Source organism: Neoarius graeffei, chromosome 12 (assembly GCF_027579695.1).
Source record: "Neoarius graeffei isolate fNeoGra1 chromosome 12, fNeoGra1.pri, whole genome shotgun sequence".
Lineage (NCBI taxonomy): Eukaryota > Metazoa > Chordata > Actinopteri > Siluriformes > Ariidae > Neoarius > Neoarius graeffei.
Genome location: NC_083580.1, coordinates 22,586,480 through 22,604,734, shown reverse-complemented (window position 1 = coordinate 22,604,734; position 18,255 = coordinate 22,586,480). Strand labels below are relative to the sequence as shown.

Here is an 18,255-nt window from a genome sequence, read left to right as displayed (position 1 = left end):
AAAGTCCTATATATATGTTTAAGCTCAAAATATAGATTCAATTCTGCTCATTACCGTGAAGGGTGCCAGTAGTTTTTGGAGTTGACTGTACTAGTGTTTTTTTCATGTTTTTCATGACAGTGACATTATAATGTAACATAATAAATGTAATAATTTTAATCATAATTATGATATTTATTTTCTTTATTTCAGGGGCTTCCAGGTCCCATAGGGCCTCGTGGGCCAAAAGGCGCTCGGGTGAGTGCAAAGCTACTTCCACTTTCAGCACTGTCTGTAGCCTTCATCACCCCGGCCATGTAACTGTGGCAACAGGTTGGGCCGTAACATCAGACTTGGCCTGTGGCATCCATGGTTACTAATTAACAGGCTTGTTGTCTGGTTATTATAGGGTGTCTTGGTGTTTCTTCTGTGGTCCAGCTTGTAATATTAAGCAGTTTGAGTGACTCTGTTGTAGAGATGTGATAACTCTTGTTTTGCCTTGGTCTGTTTGTTTTTCTTGCTTTCTCTCTTGTTCTACCTCTCTTCCGCTTTATCTTACCTTTTCTGTTTTTTATTTTTACCTTTCATGTATTTATTCTGTTTATTCTTATACTATCCATTGTCCTTTTTCTTTCACTGTCCAGAACACACCATGTGAAATTGCTTTCTGGACTGTTGCTAAAGCCATAAGGCTATATATGTGTGTGTGTGTGCTCAGTACAAACTCACTGTTTGTTTTGATGCTTTCTACTCCTTCAACATGTATGACAGACAGACACCCACCCACCCACCCACCCACAAGCTCTTTATCAGGGTTTGCTCCACCCCTACTGACTGGAATTTCCTGTTTAAAATCAGACTGAGGCCCTGCTGTCTTTTTGCTTAAACCCACTAAACACACACACACACACACACACACACACACACACACACACACACACACACACACACACACACAGCAAGGAGCAGCAACAACAACAATAGAGAATTAGTTTATTATTGATTACCTCCACTCTCTCTCTCTCTCTCTCTCCCTGTGTGTGTGTGTGTACTTGCTTATCTATGTGTATGTGTGTAATAATTAACTCTCAGGTGTTTGTATAGAATGTGTGTATAATACAGTTGTATGTGTATGCTTGGGACTTAATGTATAGTATGGTGTGTGTGTGTAAGATAAATTAGCATGTATGTATGCATGTGTCTGGTGTCCGTGTAATCAGTAAATCTCAGGTGTTAGTATAGGCGATACTGTCATACAGTTTCATAGGTTATATTTGTGTGTGTGTGTATATATATATATATATATATATATATATATATATATATATATATATATATATATGTGTATGAATTTCTGCTCCACAGTCAGCATGGCACGGCGTGTGTATCCCTGGCGTGAGGGTATGTGCCCTTGGACTACATTGTGGAGGCCAGCACCATGCAGTCCATGGGCATATACACTTTCCTCAAGGTTTACCTCTACAGTGAGACCATCAACATGTCCATTAATTCTTTCATCTGCCTATCCATCCATCCATCCATCCATCCATCCATCCATGCATCCATCCACTTTTTCTCCTGCAAATATATGAAAGATTTCCAGTAGTCTTAAAAGTTTTTTTTCTCTTTCTTTCTCTGTGCTCCCTGCTTTCTCTCTCTCTCTGTAGGGTTTTATTGGCATCCCGGGCCTTTTTGGTTTACCGGGACCTGATGGTGAAAGAGTGAGTTTGTTCACCTTTTCTTTATATTTATACACACTTACTGGCATCTAAAATGGAGATTTTTTTCTATGTTTTGCTTGCTCCTCATTGAATGTTGACAAAAATAGCTAATTTGTTTATTTGAGCTAGGTTTCTAGTCCTCTTAGCACTTGACATTGTTTCTATGGGCTCTTTTACACACTGTATCCCATTAATAATGACTCTCTTTGTGATAAAAAAAAATAACCCAAAAGTGATGATAAAAAACTGAGGACTATAAACAATAACATTTGCTGAAGACTCGTAATAGACTGGCGACCTGTCCAGGGTGTACCCCACCTCTCACCTGTAGGCTTCAGCTTGGCTTCAGCTCACCTGCAATTATATTACATTACATTAATGGCATTTAGCAGACACTCTTATACAGAGTGATGTACAACGTACCCAGAGTAGCCTGGGGAGCAGCTGGGGGTTAGGTGCCTTGCTCAAGGGCACTTCAACCATTCTTGCTGGTCCAGGGAATCAAACCGGCAACCTTTTGGTCCCAAAGCTGCTTCTCTAATCATTTGGCCATGACTTTCCCCAATGGGATGGAAAAGTGGTATAGACAGTGAATAAATAAATGAATGAATTTGTTGAAGAACAGGAAGTGAATTTTTGTAGAGTAGAATGTAGAGATATACAATCGAGAGAATTGTCATTGTAGCCATTTACAAGTATACAGTAAAATCAAATAACATTCTCCATGGCCTTGGTGCAATACATTCTAGAAAAGTGACAAGAAGGCAATACAAGATAATAACCAGCCAACATGTAGTGTCAGGGTGTAACACAATGCCAATATCTGTATCTGTATATTTACAATCCCAATTCCAAAAAAGCTGGGACGCTGTGTAAAACATAAATAAAAAGAGAATATGATTATTTGTAAATCATGGAAACCTATATTTCGTTGAAAATAGTACAAAGACAAAATATCCAATGTTGAAACTGAGGAATTTTATTGTTTTTTGAAAAATATATGCTCATTTTGAATTTAGTACAGCAACATGTTTCAAAAAAAGTTGAGACGGGGCAACAAAAGACTGGGATAGTTGTGTAATGCTAAAAAACAAACAAACAACCCTAATAACGTTAATTGGCAACAGGTCAGTAACATGATTGGGTATAAAAAGAGCATCCCAGAGAGGTGGAGTCTCTCAGAAGTAAAGATGGGGAGGGGTTCAACGTTCTGTGAAAGATTACTCGGGGAAAATAGTGCACCAATTTAAGAATAACATTCCTCAATGTAAAATTGCAAGTATTTGGGGATCACATCATCTATGGTACATGGTGGGTGCAGTGGTTAGCACTGTCACCTCACAGCAAGAAGGTTCAGGGTTTGAACCTCATGGCCAACGTAGGGCTTTCTATGTGAAGTTTGCATGTTCTCCCCGTGCCTGTGTGGGTTTCCTCCAGGTGCTCTGGTTTCCTCACACAGTTCAAAGACATGCAGTTTAGGTAAAAATACCCAGCTACTGGGGTTGCACATGCCAGTGCACATGCCAGTGCTGATCCCAAGCCCAAATAGATTGGGGAGGGTTGTGTCAAGAAGGGCATCCACTCTAAAAACCTATGCACTACATGAAAACCAGACACAATTCTGTAATGGAAATCAGTGTATGGGCTCAGAAACACTTCTGAAAACCACTGTTTGTGAGCACAGTTCATCACTGCATCCACAAATTCGAGTTAAAACCATATATAAACAATATCCAGAAACACCGTCACCTTCTCTGGGCCCGAGCTCATTTACGATGGACTGAGGCAAAGTGGAAAACTGTCCTGTGGTCTGACAAATCGAAATTTGAAATTCTTTTAATTTTAACCATTAATGTAACAATAAACAATTAAATCCTCCTCTCCTCTTTCTCTCCCTGTCAGTCTCCATATATATATATATATATATATATATATATATATATATAGTGCTCAGCGTAAATGAATACACCCCCTTTGAAAAGTAGCATTTTAAACAATATCTCAGTGAACACAATTTCCAAAATGTTGACAAGACAAAGTTTAATATAACAACTGTTTAACTTATAACGTGAAAGTAAAGTTAATAATATAAACTTAGATTACTCATTTTTTCAGTTTTACTCAAATTAGGGTGGTGCAAAAATGAGTACACCCCACAACAAAAACTACTACATCTAGTACTTTGTATGGCCTCCATGATTTTTAATGACAGCACCAAGTCTTCTAGGCATGGAATGAACAAGTTGGCGACATTTTGCAACATCAATCTTTTTCCATTCTTCAACAATGACCTCTTTTAGTGACTGGATGCTGGCTGGAGAGTGATGCTCAACTTGTCTCTTCAGAATTCCCCAAAGAAAATAATTTCTTTACACCACAAAGGTGAAGGCTACAAGATCAGCAAAGCTTTACTTATCAGTCAGAATACTGTAGCAAAAGTGGTACAAAAATTTAAGAAAGATGGAACTGCAACCATCTCACAGAGATGTCCAGGTTGTCCACGGAAGTTAACACCTCGACAGGAGCGTCTTCTGATGAGAAGGGCTGAAGAAAATCGGCATGCAAGTTCACTGCAGTTATCTAAAGAAGTAGAAAGCCAAACTGGGGTGACTATTTCCTGTGACACAATACGGCGTACACTGCAGAGGAATGGCATGCATGGATGCCGTCCACGAAAGAAGCCTCTCCTAAAGCCCAGGCACAAAACAGCCCGCCTAGAGTTTGCCAGGGCCCATGCTGACAAAGATGAAGACTACTGGGACTCTATACTCTGGAGTGATGAGACCAAGATAAATGTTTTTGGAACTGATGGCTTCAAAACTGTATGGCGTCGCAAAGGTGAGGAATACAAAGAAAAATGCATGGTGCTTACAGTGAAACATGGTGGTGGCAGTGTCTTTATGTGGGGCTGCATAAGTACTGCTGGTGTCGGGGAGCTACATTTCATTGATGGCATCATGAATTCACAGATGTATTGCTCTATACTGAAAGAGAAGATGCTACCATCACTCCGTGCCCTTGGTCGTCATGCACTTTTCCAACATGACTAAACATAGATCTAAGGCCACTGTTGGATTTCTGAAGAAGAGCAGGGTAAAAGTGATTCAGTGGCCAAGTATGTCTCCTGATCCGAACCCAATCGAACACCTATGGGGAATTCTGAAGAGACAAGTTGAGCATCGCTCTCCATCCAGCATCCAGTCACTAAAAGAGGTCATTGTTGAAGAATGGAAAAAGATTGATGTTGCAAAATGTCGCCAAATTGTTCATTCCATACCTAGAAGACTTGGTGCTGTCATTAAAAATCATGGAGGCCATACAAAGTACTAGATGTAGTAGTTTTTGTTGTGGGGTGTACTCATTTTTGCACCACCCTAATTTGAGTAAAACTGAAAAATGTGTAATCTAAGTTATATTATTAACCTTACTTTCACGTTATAAGTTAAACAGATATTATATTAAACTTTGTCTTGTCAACATTGTGGAAATTGTTTGTGTTCATTGAGATATTGTTTAAAATGTTACTTTTCAAAGGAGGTGTACTCATTTACGTATCTTGATTTTTTTTTTCAGGGGAGTCCTGGTCCTCCAGGGAAGAGGGGCAAGATGGGTACGCCGGTAATGTTTAATCTTAACTTCCTCAACTCATTTTGTGTGTGTGTGTGTTTTAGTTATATGCCAAGCCCTCACACCAGGTATTAACATCTGTCTCGGGTGATCTAAGAGGACAGCCGAGACAGAGAACGTTTCACACCTGGCATTTCTTATGTTTTGAATGCATGACTACTTCTTATCAGATTTCGTAAAGTGGCCAATGAAAGTACCTTTAGCTTATACATACCTTTACATCAAGTATACTAGTTTATATACTGTATGTCATCCAGTATTTTTAAGAATGTATTACAGTATGTGGGTGTGTGTCTGCTTGTATGTGTGAAATCTTTCTTCTGAGTCATCAGTCATGTTTTCAGCATGAGAGAGTTGTCTGTGTATTACTGGAACAGGAGTGGATTTCGACTCAAGACACACACAGATACACACAGACGTTTGAAATATGTACAAAACCAGAAACATGCTTAAGCCTAAACTGCAGTGTCAGCAAGTGTGTAGAGAGAGAGGTGTGTGTGTGTGTGTGTGGGGGGGGGGTGTCTGCTTTTCACTCAGTTTGTTTTTTAGCAGTCTAACTTTCTCTTTATATTCCTGCAGGGCTTTCCAGGTGATTTTGGTGAGAGGGGACCTCCAGGAGCTGATGGAGAGCCTGTAAGTCCAACTGTATCCCTGCCTCTAAACACAATACACACTGTAGGCCCAATGAGAAACACATATGTGAGAACAGCCTGTCCAAGTGTTAAGTCTGTAGCCTAACGTATGCCTTTAATATGACTATAGGTTTAGATTTAGCTCCCTTTCTAAAATGACGCTGTGAAATAAAAACTTGGCTTTGATACATTTTCCATTAACTCACAGAGAGTATAAGCACAACACCATGCCACACAGACATAAGCATGCGGTCAGAGCCATAAAAGACACGTTCTCTTTATGCCACTTGAAACTTTGGAAATTCTTTCACTTATGTTATCCCTCATTTTCATAGTTCTCTGTGGACATGAGGGTTTGACAACACTCCACATTCCATGTGCTTCACTAATGAAACATTAATTCCTCCCTCATGCTTAACTATGCAGCCCTGCTGCTGACATGCCTACTTAATAAAAATAATGCAGGGCCACAACTTGTAACTGCAGGGAAATGAGCTCTTAATGCATGGTCATGGCCTAATAAAGCATGGGAACGAAGACATTAAGTTGTGGCCTTGGCTTAGGGAATTAGATGATTAAGTGCAGTAACATCTTGATAAGTTTGTGCCCCCACCTGGAGTGTGTGTATATACAGGGTATTATAAAGAAGCTGCTGCACATCTGTTTTAGTTTAAGTGTAGACATTACAAAAGTTCAACTTAACAACTTTTCTTCACATAGAATGTTGGTTTTGCATCCATTTGTTCAACGAAATTGCTTTCAATTTCAATTCAATTGCTTTTTATGAAACCATATATAATGTATAAAACAGTAAACCTTTCAGTTCTGTAGTATGCAATTAGATAAAATAGTTGATATAGTAATGGGAAGAGCTCTACTCTATTGTTCTTTAAAATAATATTGTATTGAAACATAGTCTTTTATCAGCCTCAGAATTTAAGGCATTTCAGAATTGCCATACTGAACTGATTTCATATTAAAGAACAATAGAATACAGGTATTTAAAGCTATATGGCCTTTCGATTTCATAAAATCAGTTCTCTCTGAAGTTTATTTCCCTCTGAAAATTAGTTCCCTCTGAAACTTGGTCATTGTGATTATACGTTTACTTCTGTAATATCTAAAAAAAAAAACACACAAAAAAAACAAAAACAGGCCATTCTGTGGCTGGGAAGTTATTTAATTTGAGGGGATTCCCTAGCAAATAATGTGCATGAAATTGCTCACTTCGCGCAGTCAAGCAGACAAAGGAAGTCCGGTGTGTGCATGCGTCAGTTTACCTGCTTCTTCTTCTTTTCCTTCTTCTTTTGGGTTTTACAGCAGCTGGCATTCAGTGTTGCATTACTGCCATCTACAGGTTTACCTTGACTGTGCACTGACAGTTACATCATTCTGTCGCTAAACGAACAGCTGATCACACCGAGGTGCTCGCTGACCGCTAATATTTATTAGTTTGGTCCTGCATTTCCTTTCCTTTGCAACATAATGTAATTTCTTCTCACTTTCTGTTATTGTAGTTGGTCTTTCATGTTTCATTTGCGTCCTCCATTTTCCTCTCCTATTTCAAATTTGTATCCCACAATGCCTTACATGAATGGGAAAAGCCCACCACATGATGCATTATGTAGTATCTTGACTTGGGTCATGGTGAAGCAAATAAAAATAGTGGAGAATTTTGGGCCATGTGGCCCTAAATTCATTAATTGTTCTATTAAAAAAAAAGGAAGTCTATGATTTGAATTCAGTAGCTTTTGGTCCACTAAACAAAAATAACTGGCTATCAGGGAAAATTATTTTTATGACCTACACTTGAAAAATCTGAAAGGCAGTCTACCTTTAAATAATATTGGTGGGTGTTGAGTGTTATATCAGATATATTTAATTTAGCTAGCATGATACTGAATGAGTCGAAGATGAGTTCAATATCATGCTAGCGGAATGGAATATATCTGATATACCGTACCATGAAAAAAAGCCAGCCAATATTATTATTATTATTATTATTACTTACTCTCTTCATATCAGCATTCTCAAAGGCCAACGCTAGCTTACTTGCAAGTTGGCACTATCAGCACGGCAGTGCAGTCACCTTCCAGCCAGTGTAGCATTCATCAGTAGTGTTAGCGAAGGCCAACGCTAGCTTACTCATGACTCGGCGCTGTTTGCCCGACAGTGAAGTCACCTTCCAGACGGTGTAGCGTTCATCAGTAGTGTTAGTGAATGCTAATAAAGCAGTCAAGCCAGTGCTGTCGAGAGCAAATCACAAGCTAACGACCGAGAAACTAAGATTTCTGTCTCCAGACTCTTCTTCCATGCACGCTCGCCTCAGTATTTTTCACTCATACTTAAGTATTCATTTCCTTGTGTAATTTACTTACTTACTTTTAAAATCAACATCAACAACTACACACAATAGAGCCACCTGGCAGCCAAAATTCTCTCAAAAGTTTCCATATTTAACGAAGCAAACCTGGCTTGTTTGTTTACAATGTTTGTTTCCAAATTGTCACAATCACTCACTAGCGCAGAAGTTTTACATGTCCGACATGTCTCTTTTCCAGTTTTTCAATGTCTGTTGGTATGCTTTTCTCTTGTAAATATATGTGAAGAATATCTAATGAAGTTTTGGAAGCCTTTAGGATGTTCAACGCATCTTTCTTTTTCCCGGTGAACACAGACATGATTGCGTGCATGCACAGCAGAAAAGTTTCTCATTGGATATTCGTGCTCTGACGTGTGACATCGTGTTGTCTTGACAACGTGCAATATCGTAGCGGTATTGTACGCTCATTCTCCATTGGGTAGAATGAACCTATCGAACCAAATGAATGAAACCCGATAGAAGGGAATAGAATACATGTTTTTATTCCATCAAAAAAGTATCCTGTATGTATAATAATAGCCAATATTATACATTGTACATTTTATCTAGTTATTGTTACTTATGTCACTAGGATGTTCAGTTTTTGTTTTATTTGAACAAGCATATGGGGTGTGTCACCACAAAATGAATCCAGTTGGTCAAGAAATTAAAAGTGGTTTTATTGGATATTCTAAATCTACAGTTAATTATCTTTAAAATAACAGATGATTTGTTAAATTTGTTGGAGCCAATCCAGAGGAATTAGTGGAAATGTTTAAGGTATTATCATCTTAACAGAAAATCAAGTTTGGAGAAAATCAGCTGTAAACTTTGTGTTGTGTAAATTAAAATTAATGCATAGCACATCTTTCTTTGTGCTATTCATTATAATTATAGATTAAGGTGAATGTACTTACAGTAAAATGTAAAAAAAAAGCATATGTAAGTCATTTTTTGACACACTCTCATTACAAATTGTGATATCTTGGAATGAACTTTTGCTACACTGGACTCATTTTGTGGTGACACGCCCTACATGCAAAATGAACATTCTATGCCAGCAAAAAATGTTATTCACAGGAATTATTAATAGTGTTTATGGCCGACTTTTTCATGTCAGCTAATTAATTTGTTCCCTTACATAACTAAGCCATGGCCACTCATTAGTTTTTCATTATCATACATGATAAGTTATGGCCGCACCCTGAAAAATGTATCTGCTGTTTGGTGAAGGTAATGATACAGCAGCCTGCATTTAAACAAAGCCAGACCTCTCAATTATTTAAGCATAGCCCCTCTTCCTTCAGAGGAAACAAGAGGTGTTGCAGGTTCTCATTTCCTGTCTCCATTCATCCCAGCAATCCTGAATAAAAGAAAAAAAACCCCACAAAAACCTGAGACTATCAGTGACCGCGTAGCTCACTCTGGCCCAAATTTGGGTAGAAGCTACATGCACCCCAGGCAGACCCACCTTCCTGCCAAAAAGAATAAAAATCAGTGAAGAATTGAGAGAGGGAAGAAGCGATTTTCGTGAAATGTGGACGATGCCATATGGACAATGGACGACAGATGGATGATGGACAACACATAATGGCTTAAGTTCATTGCCTGTCGGCTGGATGAGCTAATAATAATCACACCTCATCATGCCAGGGCTGGAGGAAATAGGTACCTCTGATATGATGAAAGGATGATCACTTTACTGCTTCAGGAACAGGAGGATGGGTGGAGACAGGAAATGTGAAGAGGCACGTTCTGTTGATAGTCCACAGAACCCACGTGCACACACAGACAGACACACAGGGTACATGCACATGCATAAATATGAACACAAAAGCAACATCTACTCATAAATGCACTTGGGTGTGCACTCATACAATTTTTATCATAAATGCACAAAGCCAGACTGAGCACAGACACACATTACACAAACACGCTCACGCACACGCGCGCACACCTAGTTATATGCTAAACCTCAAAATCACTTCTGAGATGCTTATAGGATCGCAGGAGATTTTAATCAACTGTTATTATGGAGTTCTATGCAGAGAAACTTGATTTATGGAATATTTTCCAATAATAATGAAAGCTATTTTAATATACCAAAATTGCACTGACCTAGATGTAGGGTTCTCAAACCTTTTGCAGCACAGAACACTTTTAACTGTAAAAACTAACTAAATAAATAAATCCATCGCTCTCCATCTTTTCAAATATCTGCCTCATTATTTAAATGGGTACAGTAATTTTGTGACTATTTATTACAGATACAGAGCTTTCTATTCATACAGTTTCCATCAATGGAGCATGTTAGGTCCAAATTGACATTATTTATAGGCTTACTTGTTTTTAGGTTATTGAGGTTTGGATTAAACCCATTCAATTTATGTGTAAAGTCAAATAGAATAATAACTATAATAAGTTAATATTAAATATTATTTTAAATGGTGGGGTGTGATTTTCCACCACTGCAACAAAACAAAGCTATCATTCATGAACCCCACTTGGAAAACCATTGGCCTAGACTCTTTATTTAATTTGGAGCATCTCTTTCGTTCCTTTTTATACCAGACCACAGCAGTGCTGCAGCCAGTATGCTCCCAAGTACAACCCTGATTCTAAAAAAGTTGGGATGCTGTGTAAAATGTAAATAAAAACAGAATGCAATGATTTTCAAATCCTTTTTGACTGATATTCAATTGAATACAATACAAAGACAAGATATTTAATGTTCAAACTGATAAACTTTATTGTTTTTTTTAAGAAGAAGAAGAACTTTATTCATCACATGCACACTTGTGAAATTCCTCTCTGCATTTAACCCATCTGAAGCAGTGAACACACATGCACACAGACGTGAGCAATGAGCACACACACATACCCAGAGCAGTGGGCAGCCATGCTACCAGTGCCCGGGGAGCAGTTGGGGGTTAAGTGCCTCGCTCAAGACAATCAATATACAGAATACCAATATACAGAACTAAATATATAAATATCAGTATACAGAACTCAGACTCGGCGGCACGGTGGTGTAGTGGTTAGCGCTGTCGCCTCACAGCAAGAAGGTCCGGGTTCGAGCCCCGTGGCCGGCGAGGGCCTTTCTGTGCGGAGTTTGCATGTTCTCCCCGTGTCCGCATGGGTTTCCTCCGGGTGCTCTGGTTTCCCCCACAGTCCAAAGACATGCAAGTTAGGTTAACTGGTGACTCTAAATTGACCGTAGGTGTGAATGTGAGTGTGAATGGTTGTCTGTGTCTATGTGTCAGCCCTGTGATGACCTGGCGACTTGTCCAGGGTGTACCCTGCCTTTTGCCCATAGTCAGCTGGGATAGGCTCCGGCTTGCCTGCGACCCTGTAGAAGGATAAAGCGGCTAGAGATAATGAGATGAGAACTCAGACTCAATTAAAACATTCAATAAGCATTTAAATGATACAAAATTCTAAATGAATTAGTTTCTTTTACCTACAAGTACATCCACCCATCCATTATCCATAACCGCTTATCCTGTGCAATGTCGTGGGCAAGCTGGAACCGATCACAGCTGACTATGGGTGAGAGGCGGGGTACACCCTATACCCATCCATCCATTATCTGTAGCCGCTTATCCTGTTCTACAGGGTCGCAGGCAAGCTGGAGCCTATCCTAACTAACTATGGGCAAGAGGCAGGGTACACCCTGGATAAGTTGCCAGGTTATCCCAGGGCTGACACATAGAGACAAACAACCATTCACATTCACACCTATGGTCAATTTAGAGCCACCAATTAGCCTAACCACGAGTTGGCCTAGTGGTTAGCGTGTCCGCCTCTCGATCGGGAGATTGCGAGTTCTACTCACGGTCGGGTCATACCAAAGACTATCATAAAAATGGCACCTATTGCTGTCTGGCAAGGCACGCTGCAATACAGATTTGAGTGGGGAGTCAAACTCTCGCGGTTACCAGAGGACTAGCCCCCCACTGTAACCCTAGCTACATAATAGGCGAGAGGCTGGGGGCTACGGAAACTGAGATCGGCGCCACATGGTGTGGGAAGGACTTTTGACTTTCACTCTAATTAGCCTAACCTGCATGTCTTTGGACTGTGGGGGAAACCGGAGCACCCAGAGGAAACCCACACAGACACGGGGAGAACATGCAAACTCCATACAGAAAGGCCCTCGTCGGCCGCTGGGCTCAAACCCAGGACCTTCTTGCTGTGAGGTGACAGTGCTAACCACTACACCACTGTGCCGCCCACCACTGAAGTTTTGAAAGTGAAATTCTTTTCCATTCTTGCTTTATATACGACTTCAGTTGTTGAACAGTCTGGGGTCTCTCTTGTCGTATTTTGCACTTCATAATGTGCCACACATTTTCAATATGAAGCAGGCAGGCCAGTTTAGCACCCACACTCTCTTTTACTGCAAATCCACACTCTTGTAACAGATGTAGAATGTGGTTTGGCATTGCCTTTCTGGAATAAGCAGGAACATCCCTGAAAAAGATGTCATCTACATGGCAGCATATGTTGCTCCAAAACCTGTATGTACCTTTCAGCATTAATGGTGCTTTCACAGATGTGCAAGTTACCCATGTCATGGGCACTAACTCACCCCCATACCATCACAGATGCTGGTTTTTGAACTTTGTGCTGGTAACAGTCTGAATAGTCCTTTTCCTCTTTAGCCCTATGGGCACAATGTCTGTGATTTTCAAAAACAATTTGAAAGGTGAACTCATCAGACCATAGCACAGTTTTCCACTTTGCTTCAGTCTATCTCAGATGAGCTTGGGCCCAGAGAATTCGGTGCGATTTGTGGATGTTGTTGATATAGGGCTTTCGCTTTGCATGGTAGGCGCAGTCATGAACTGTGTTTACTGACAATGGTCTTCTGAAGTGTTCCCAAGCCTATGTAGTAATATCCTTTATACAATCATGTCAGTTTTTAATGCAGTGCCGCCTGAGGGAACAAAGGTCACTGGTGTTCAGTGTTGGTTTTTGGCCTTGCCCCTTATGTACAGAGATTTCTCTGGATTCTCTGAATCTTTTGATCTTATTAAGGATTGTATATGGTGAATTCCCTAAATTCCTTGCAATTGTACATTGAGATATCCATCCATCCATCCATCCATCCATCCATCCATCCATCCATCCATCCATCCATCCATCCATTATCTGTAGCCGCTTATCCTGTACAGGGTCACAGGCAAGCTGGAGCCTATCCCAGCTGACTATGGGTGAGAGGCAGGGTACACCCTGGACAGGTCAATATTGAGGTCAGGTCAACATTGAGATATATTGTTCTTAAAGTGATGAACCTTGGCCCATCCTTGCTTGTGAACGACTGAATATTTCGAGGATGCCCCTTTCATATTCAGTCAAGCTACTATCACCTGTTTACCTGTAGAATGTTCCAAACAAGTGTTTTGGAGCATTCCACAACTTTCCCAGTTTTTTGCTGCCCCTCTCCCAACTTTTTTGGAATATGTTTCAGACATCAAATTCAGAATGAGTGTACATTTACAAAAAACAATAAAGCTTATCAGATTAAACATTAAATATCTTGTCTTTGTCCTGCAATGGCCTGGTGACTTGTCCAGGGTGTACCCTGCCTCTCACCCTTAGTCAGCTGGGATAGGCTCCAGCTTACCTGCGACCCTGTACAGGATAAGCGGCTACAGATAATTGATGGATAGATGGATAACTTGTCTTTGTATTATATTCAAATTAATATAGGTTGAAAAGGATTTCCACATAATTGCATTTTGTTTTTATTTATGTTTTACACAATGTCCTAACTTGTTGGGAATTGGGGTTGTAAATCAAATTAATACCGAATGTGCACATACATAGATTGTAATTTTTTTTCTTCTAAAAAATGATTCATCCAAAGCTGAAATGCGTGGGCAGTGTACAGTATAAAATCAGCCTTATACTCATATTATGCGAAATGCAACACATGACCTTGATGGAACCAACAAACTGAACTACTGATCCCATTTATTAGCACTTTTTTTTGTGCAATGCAGGGCACTTGGCAGTCTGTACTGCTTTCCTGCCCTCTTAATAAACATGGTGAGTGCAGACTGCTAAATAGCAATGAAACAGATTTATTCATATAGTTTTCATTTTCAAATAAGAAAATTACCAAACATTATGTGATTCGGCACTATTTCACTGTAATGCACCATGAAATTTCAGGCTTATTAAAAAAAAAAAAAAAAAGAAAATACAGAAGTAGGGGGAGGTAGAGTTATGAGAATGTTGGGCTCTTAATATGGGGTAACTGAACAAATAAGGTTGAGAACCCAAGCCTTAACACATTTAAAATTAAAATAAAAAGACAAAAACACACAAATACCCCAATACCCATTCATACCCAAAACCTACACAAGCTATGTCTCGGTCTATAGTCATACTCACGCCATATTTAAAACCCAATACTTTCTATTCTTGGCATGTGTGAAACAGAAAACTTCTCTTTCTCTATCTCTTTCTTCAGGGTGTTATTGGTGCCACTGGCCCTCCTGGAGTACATGGACTGATTGTGAGTATATTAGTTATAAAATGTATTATAGTACTTGATGTATACATTGTACTTTAACTTTCAACCCAAGCATGCGGATGGACAGCAGAGCAGCACATTTGTTACATAAAACAAAGTAAGATTATTGAAAACCTTTAAACACATTTTTCTGTACCTTTCTTAACATTAAATGTGCCACAGAGAGCAAAATTAGGCATGATGTGTGGATGGGAAATGATTCGCTCACGTCAATCACAGTAACACCAGCCAATCCTGGGTGTCTGTAAGCTCATGAACACAGATAAGGGCAAATAGCACTTTCCTCCTGCGATGCAGCATGAGCAGCAATTCTAAAAGATGTGTCTGGCTAACTTCGTGTGTCTTGGAGGAAGCACATATTAGCTTTCGCTCTCACCAGTTGGTAGCTGTTGTATGATAAGGAAGAGCTACCTGGTGGGTGGGAATTGGCAGGTGACCAAATTTGAAGAAAAGTATTTTTTTAAAAAATGTTTGTAACAAAATGTTTGTATTTTAATGCATGATTACACTGCCCTCTCCTGGGCGCATCTGGTAGTGCAACAATATAGAATGTTTTTTCTCTGATCTGAGACATTACAATTTATAACATGAGAGGACTTAATCCATAGCTTGAACATTTCATCTTAAATTTTATCTTAATTTGGGATCCTTTGAGAACTCCGTCCTTGTCATTCTCAAAACATGGTATAGCAATGCGTGTTACTCTACTACTGCATTCCCTGCACTGGCTCAAAATCCTGTAGCTCATCCAACCACACCAGACAGCTCCGGTTCTATTTTCAGTGATGCTTTCATTAGGCAAGGTTCTCCGTTTTGTTAGTTGCTCTTATGTCTTAGGATAGATTTCTTTCTCTTTTAACATTTCCAATCTTCCAAACAGCTTCCTGCTATACAGTGTCTTGGACTTTTGAAGCTTGCCTAACCCCAAAAGTGAAATGGAATTCTGATACTGTATATTTGTTTATGAGGGAGAACAGCATTATTTTTTTAAATATGAGGATAATTTATGTTAGAGGAAAGATGCGGAGTTTATCCAAATGATTGAAAGGAAACTTTGATCATTTGTGTGTAATTTTGCTCATTCTTTTGATAAGTGCCAATAATTTCAGTCTTCATTGTAGAGCAGGAAAACAAAATGAGTTCAGAAATTAAGATCAGGATATGTGTTGGTGTGTCTAAGACATTTTACTGTTTCAGGGTGACATGGGCCCAGCTGGCGTGGTTGGTATTCCAGGACTGATTGGACTAAAAGTTAGTAGCATGCGCGCGCGCGCGCACACACACACACACATACACACGCACATGTCCTGACTTATTAATAACAATGGCTGTGCCATGTGTTGTACAGTAAGGTCCAAAAGTCTGAGCTCTCTACCGAAAGGACAAATACAAAATTTTGTGCTGATTTTGTGACCCATTTAGTTCACATGCTGATTTGTCAGATTGTTATGATGACACATCTTTCATGAAATTGTAACAAATGTATTCATCCATAACAAAGTTATGAACTGTATAATAATTTATACAATCAATTGTAACTATTGTCATTTCATATCAAACTAGAAGTGCACCCGGTAGAGTGCATACCACCGCCAAGCCACATATTTGGATTTGCATCAAGATCTAATCAATTGTTGCTTGGCCCATGGCTCAGCTTTCCTCAAAATTTCATCAAAAGCCATTTATCTGTTGGGAACAAACAAATAAATAAACAAATGGAGGCGAAAACACAACCTCCTCCAACATAGTTGGTGGAGGTAATAACACCTGACATTCACTCAAATATTACAGTCCTCTATGTGTTACATGTTATTAGTATAAATATGCAGGTGACTTAAAAAAATTGCACGTGCTGATTGGTCAAGAAATTCAGGCTATTTCTTGATAATCACCTCGAACGACTTGGCAAAATGGCTGCCAATCGCTTTGTCACCATAAGTTTAGATTAGATTAGATTTGACTTTGTTATTGCACATGTCACAGGTACAAGGCAACGAAATGCAGATTGCATCTAAACAGAAGTGCATAGCAGTAAATAACATACTAAGTGTAGTATACAAATATAAATGTACAGGAATTACAGAGTATGGAATGGTATAATGATATGATAGATATTTACAGTATGTACAACGTGCAATATGAATGTACTATAGTGCAATGGTATGGTATAGATATTTGCAGTGTATACAGAACGACAGTAGTGCAAATGGTGAAAGTGCAGTGATAGTGCAGTGAAGTCAGTTCAAGTCAATTCAGTTTGTTCGGGGGGGGGGGATTGGGGGATTGGGGTGTGCGTGTGTGTGTGTGTGTGTGTGTGTGTGTGTGGAGGGGGGGACCATGGGGGTGGAGTTCAGCAGTGAGACAGCTGAAGAAAAAAAAACTGTTCCTGAACCTGGTGGTTTTGGTCCGAAGGCTCTTCTAGCGCCTTCCAGAGGGCAGGAGAGTGAACAGTTTGTGTGCTGGGTGGCAGGAGTCTTTGTTGATGTTTATGGCTCTCCTGAGACATCGCTTCCTGTAGATGTCCTCAATAGGAGGAAGTGAGGCTCCCACAACACGCTGGCTGATTTTCATCACCCTCTGCAGTGCCTTTTGGTCTGAGAGAGCAGTTCCCATACCGGACTGTAATATAGTTGCTTAGGATGCTTTTGATGGTACAGCGGTAGAAGTTCACCAGGATGTCTGAAGAGAGGTGTTTTTTCTTCAGAGTCCTCAAGAAAAAGAGACGCTGGTGAGCCTTCTTGACCAGGTTGGAGCAGTTGGTTGTCCAGGTGAGGTCCTGCAAGATATGGATCCCCAGGAGTTTCAAGCTGGTCACACGCTCCACTGCTGTACCGTTGATGTGGATGGGTGTGTGTGGGTGTGTCAGCATTCCTCCTGAAGTCCACGATGAGCTCCTTGGTCTCATTGGTATTGAGCAGCAGGTTGTTCTTGCTGCACCACACAGCCAGGCGGTCCACCTCCTCCCTGTAGGCTGACTCATCGTTGTCCTTGATGAGGCCTATCACTGTGGTGTCATCCGCAAACTTGATGATGTTAGTGTAATGTACAGGTCTGCAGTCATGAGTAAAAAGGGAGTAGAGGAACAGGCTCATCACACAGCCTTGTGGTACATCGGTGTTTAGGATGAGGGTGGAGGAGCAGTGATGGTCTAAATGAACATGTTGGGGCCTGTTGGTTAGAAAATCCAACAACTAGTTGCAGATGGGAGCATTGATGCCCAGATCTGTGAGTTTGGTGATGAGCTTAGAGGGGATGACAGTGTTAAATGCTGAACTGAAGTCTATGAACAGCATTCTGGTGTATATGTTGTCATTGTCCAGGTGCGAGAGGACAGAGTGCAGTGCTATGGAGACTGCATCTTCTGTGCTCCTGTTCTTGTGGTAGGCAAAT

At 40.0% G+C, this 18,255-nt stretch overlaps 1 protein-coding gene across 1 annotated transcript in view; it reads left to right on the top strand.

Annotated features, from left to right (window-relative positions):
* col27a1a (collagen, type XXVII, alpha 1a) overlaps nt 1-18,255 on the top strand; it is a 227,375-nt gene that overhangs the window by 68,285 nt on the left and 140,835 nt on the right. Inside the window, exons 10-15 of the mRNA XM_060936627.1 lie at nt 193-237; nt 1,647-1,700; nt 5,274-5,318; nt 5,907-5,960; nt 14,803-14,847; nt 16,063-16,116. Of these exons, the coding sequence (XP_060792610.1) occupies nt 193-237; nt 1,647-1,700; nt 5,274-5,318; nt 5,907-5,960; nt 14,803-14,847; nt 16,063-16,116 (297 nt within the window). The remainder of the gene's footprint in view (nt 1-192; nt 238-1,646; nt 1,701-5,273; nt 5,319-5,906; nt 5,961-14,802; nt 14,848-16,062; nt 16,117-18,255) is intronic.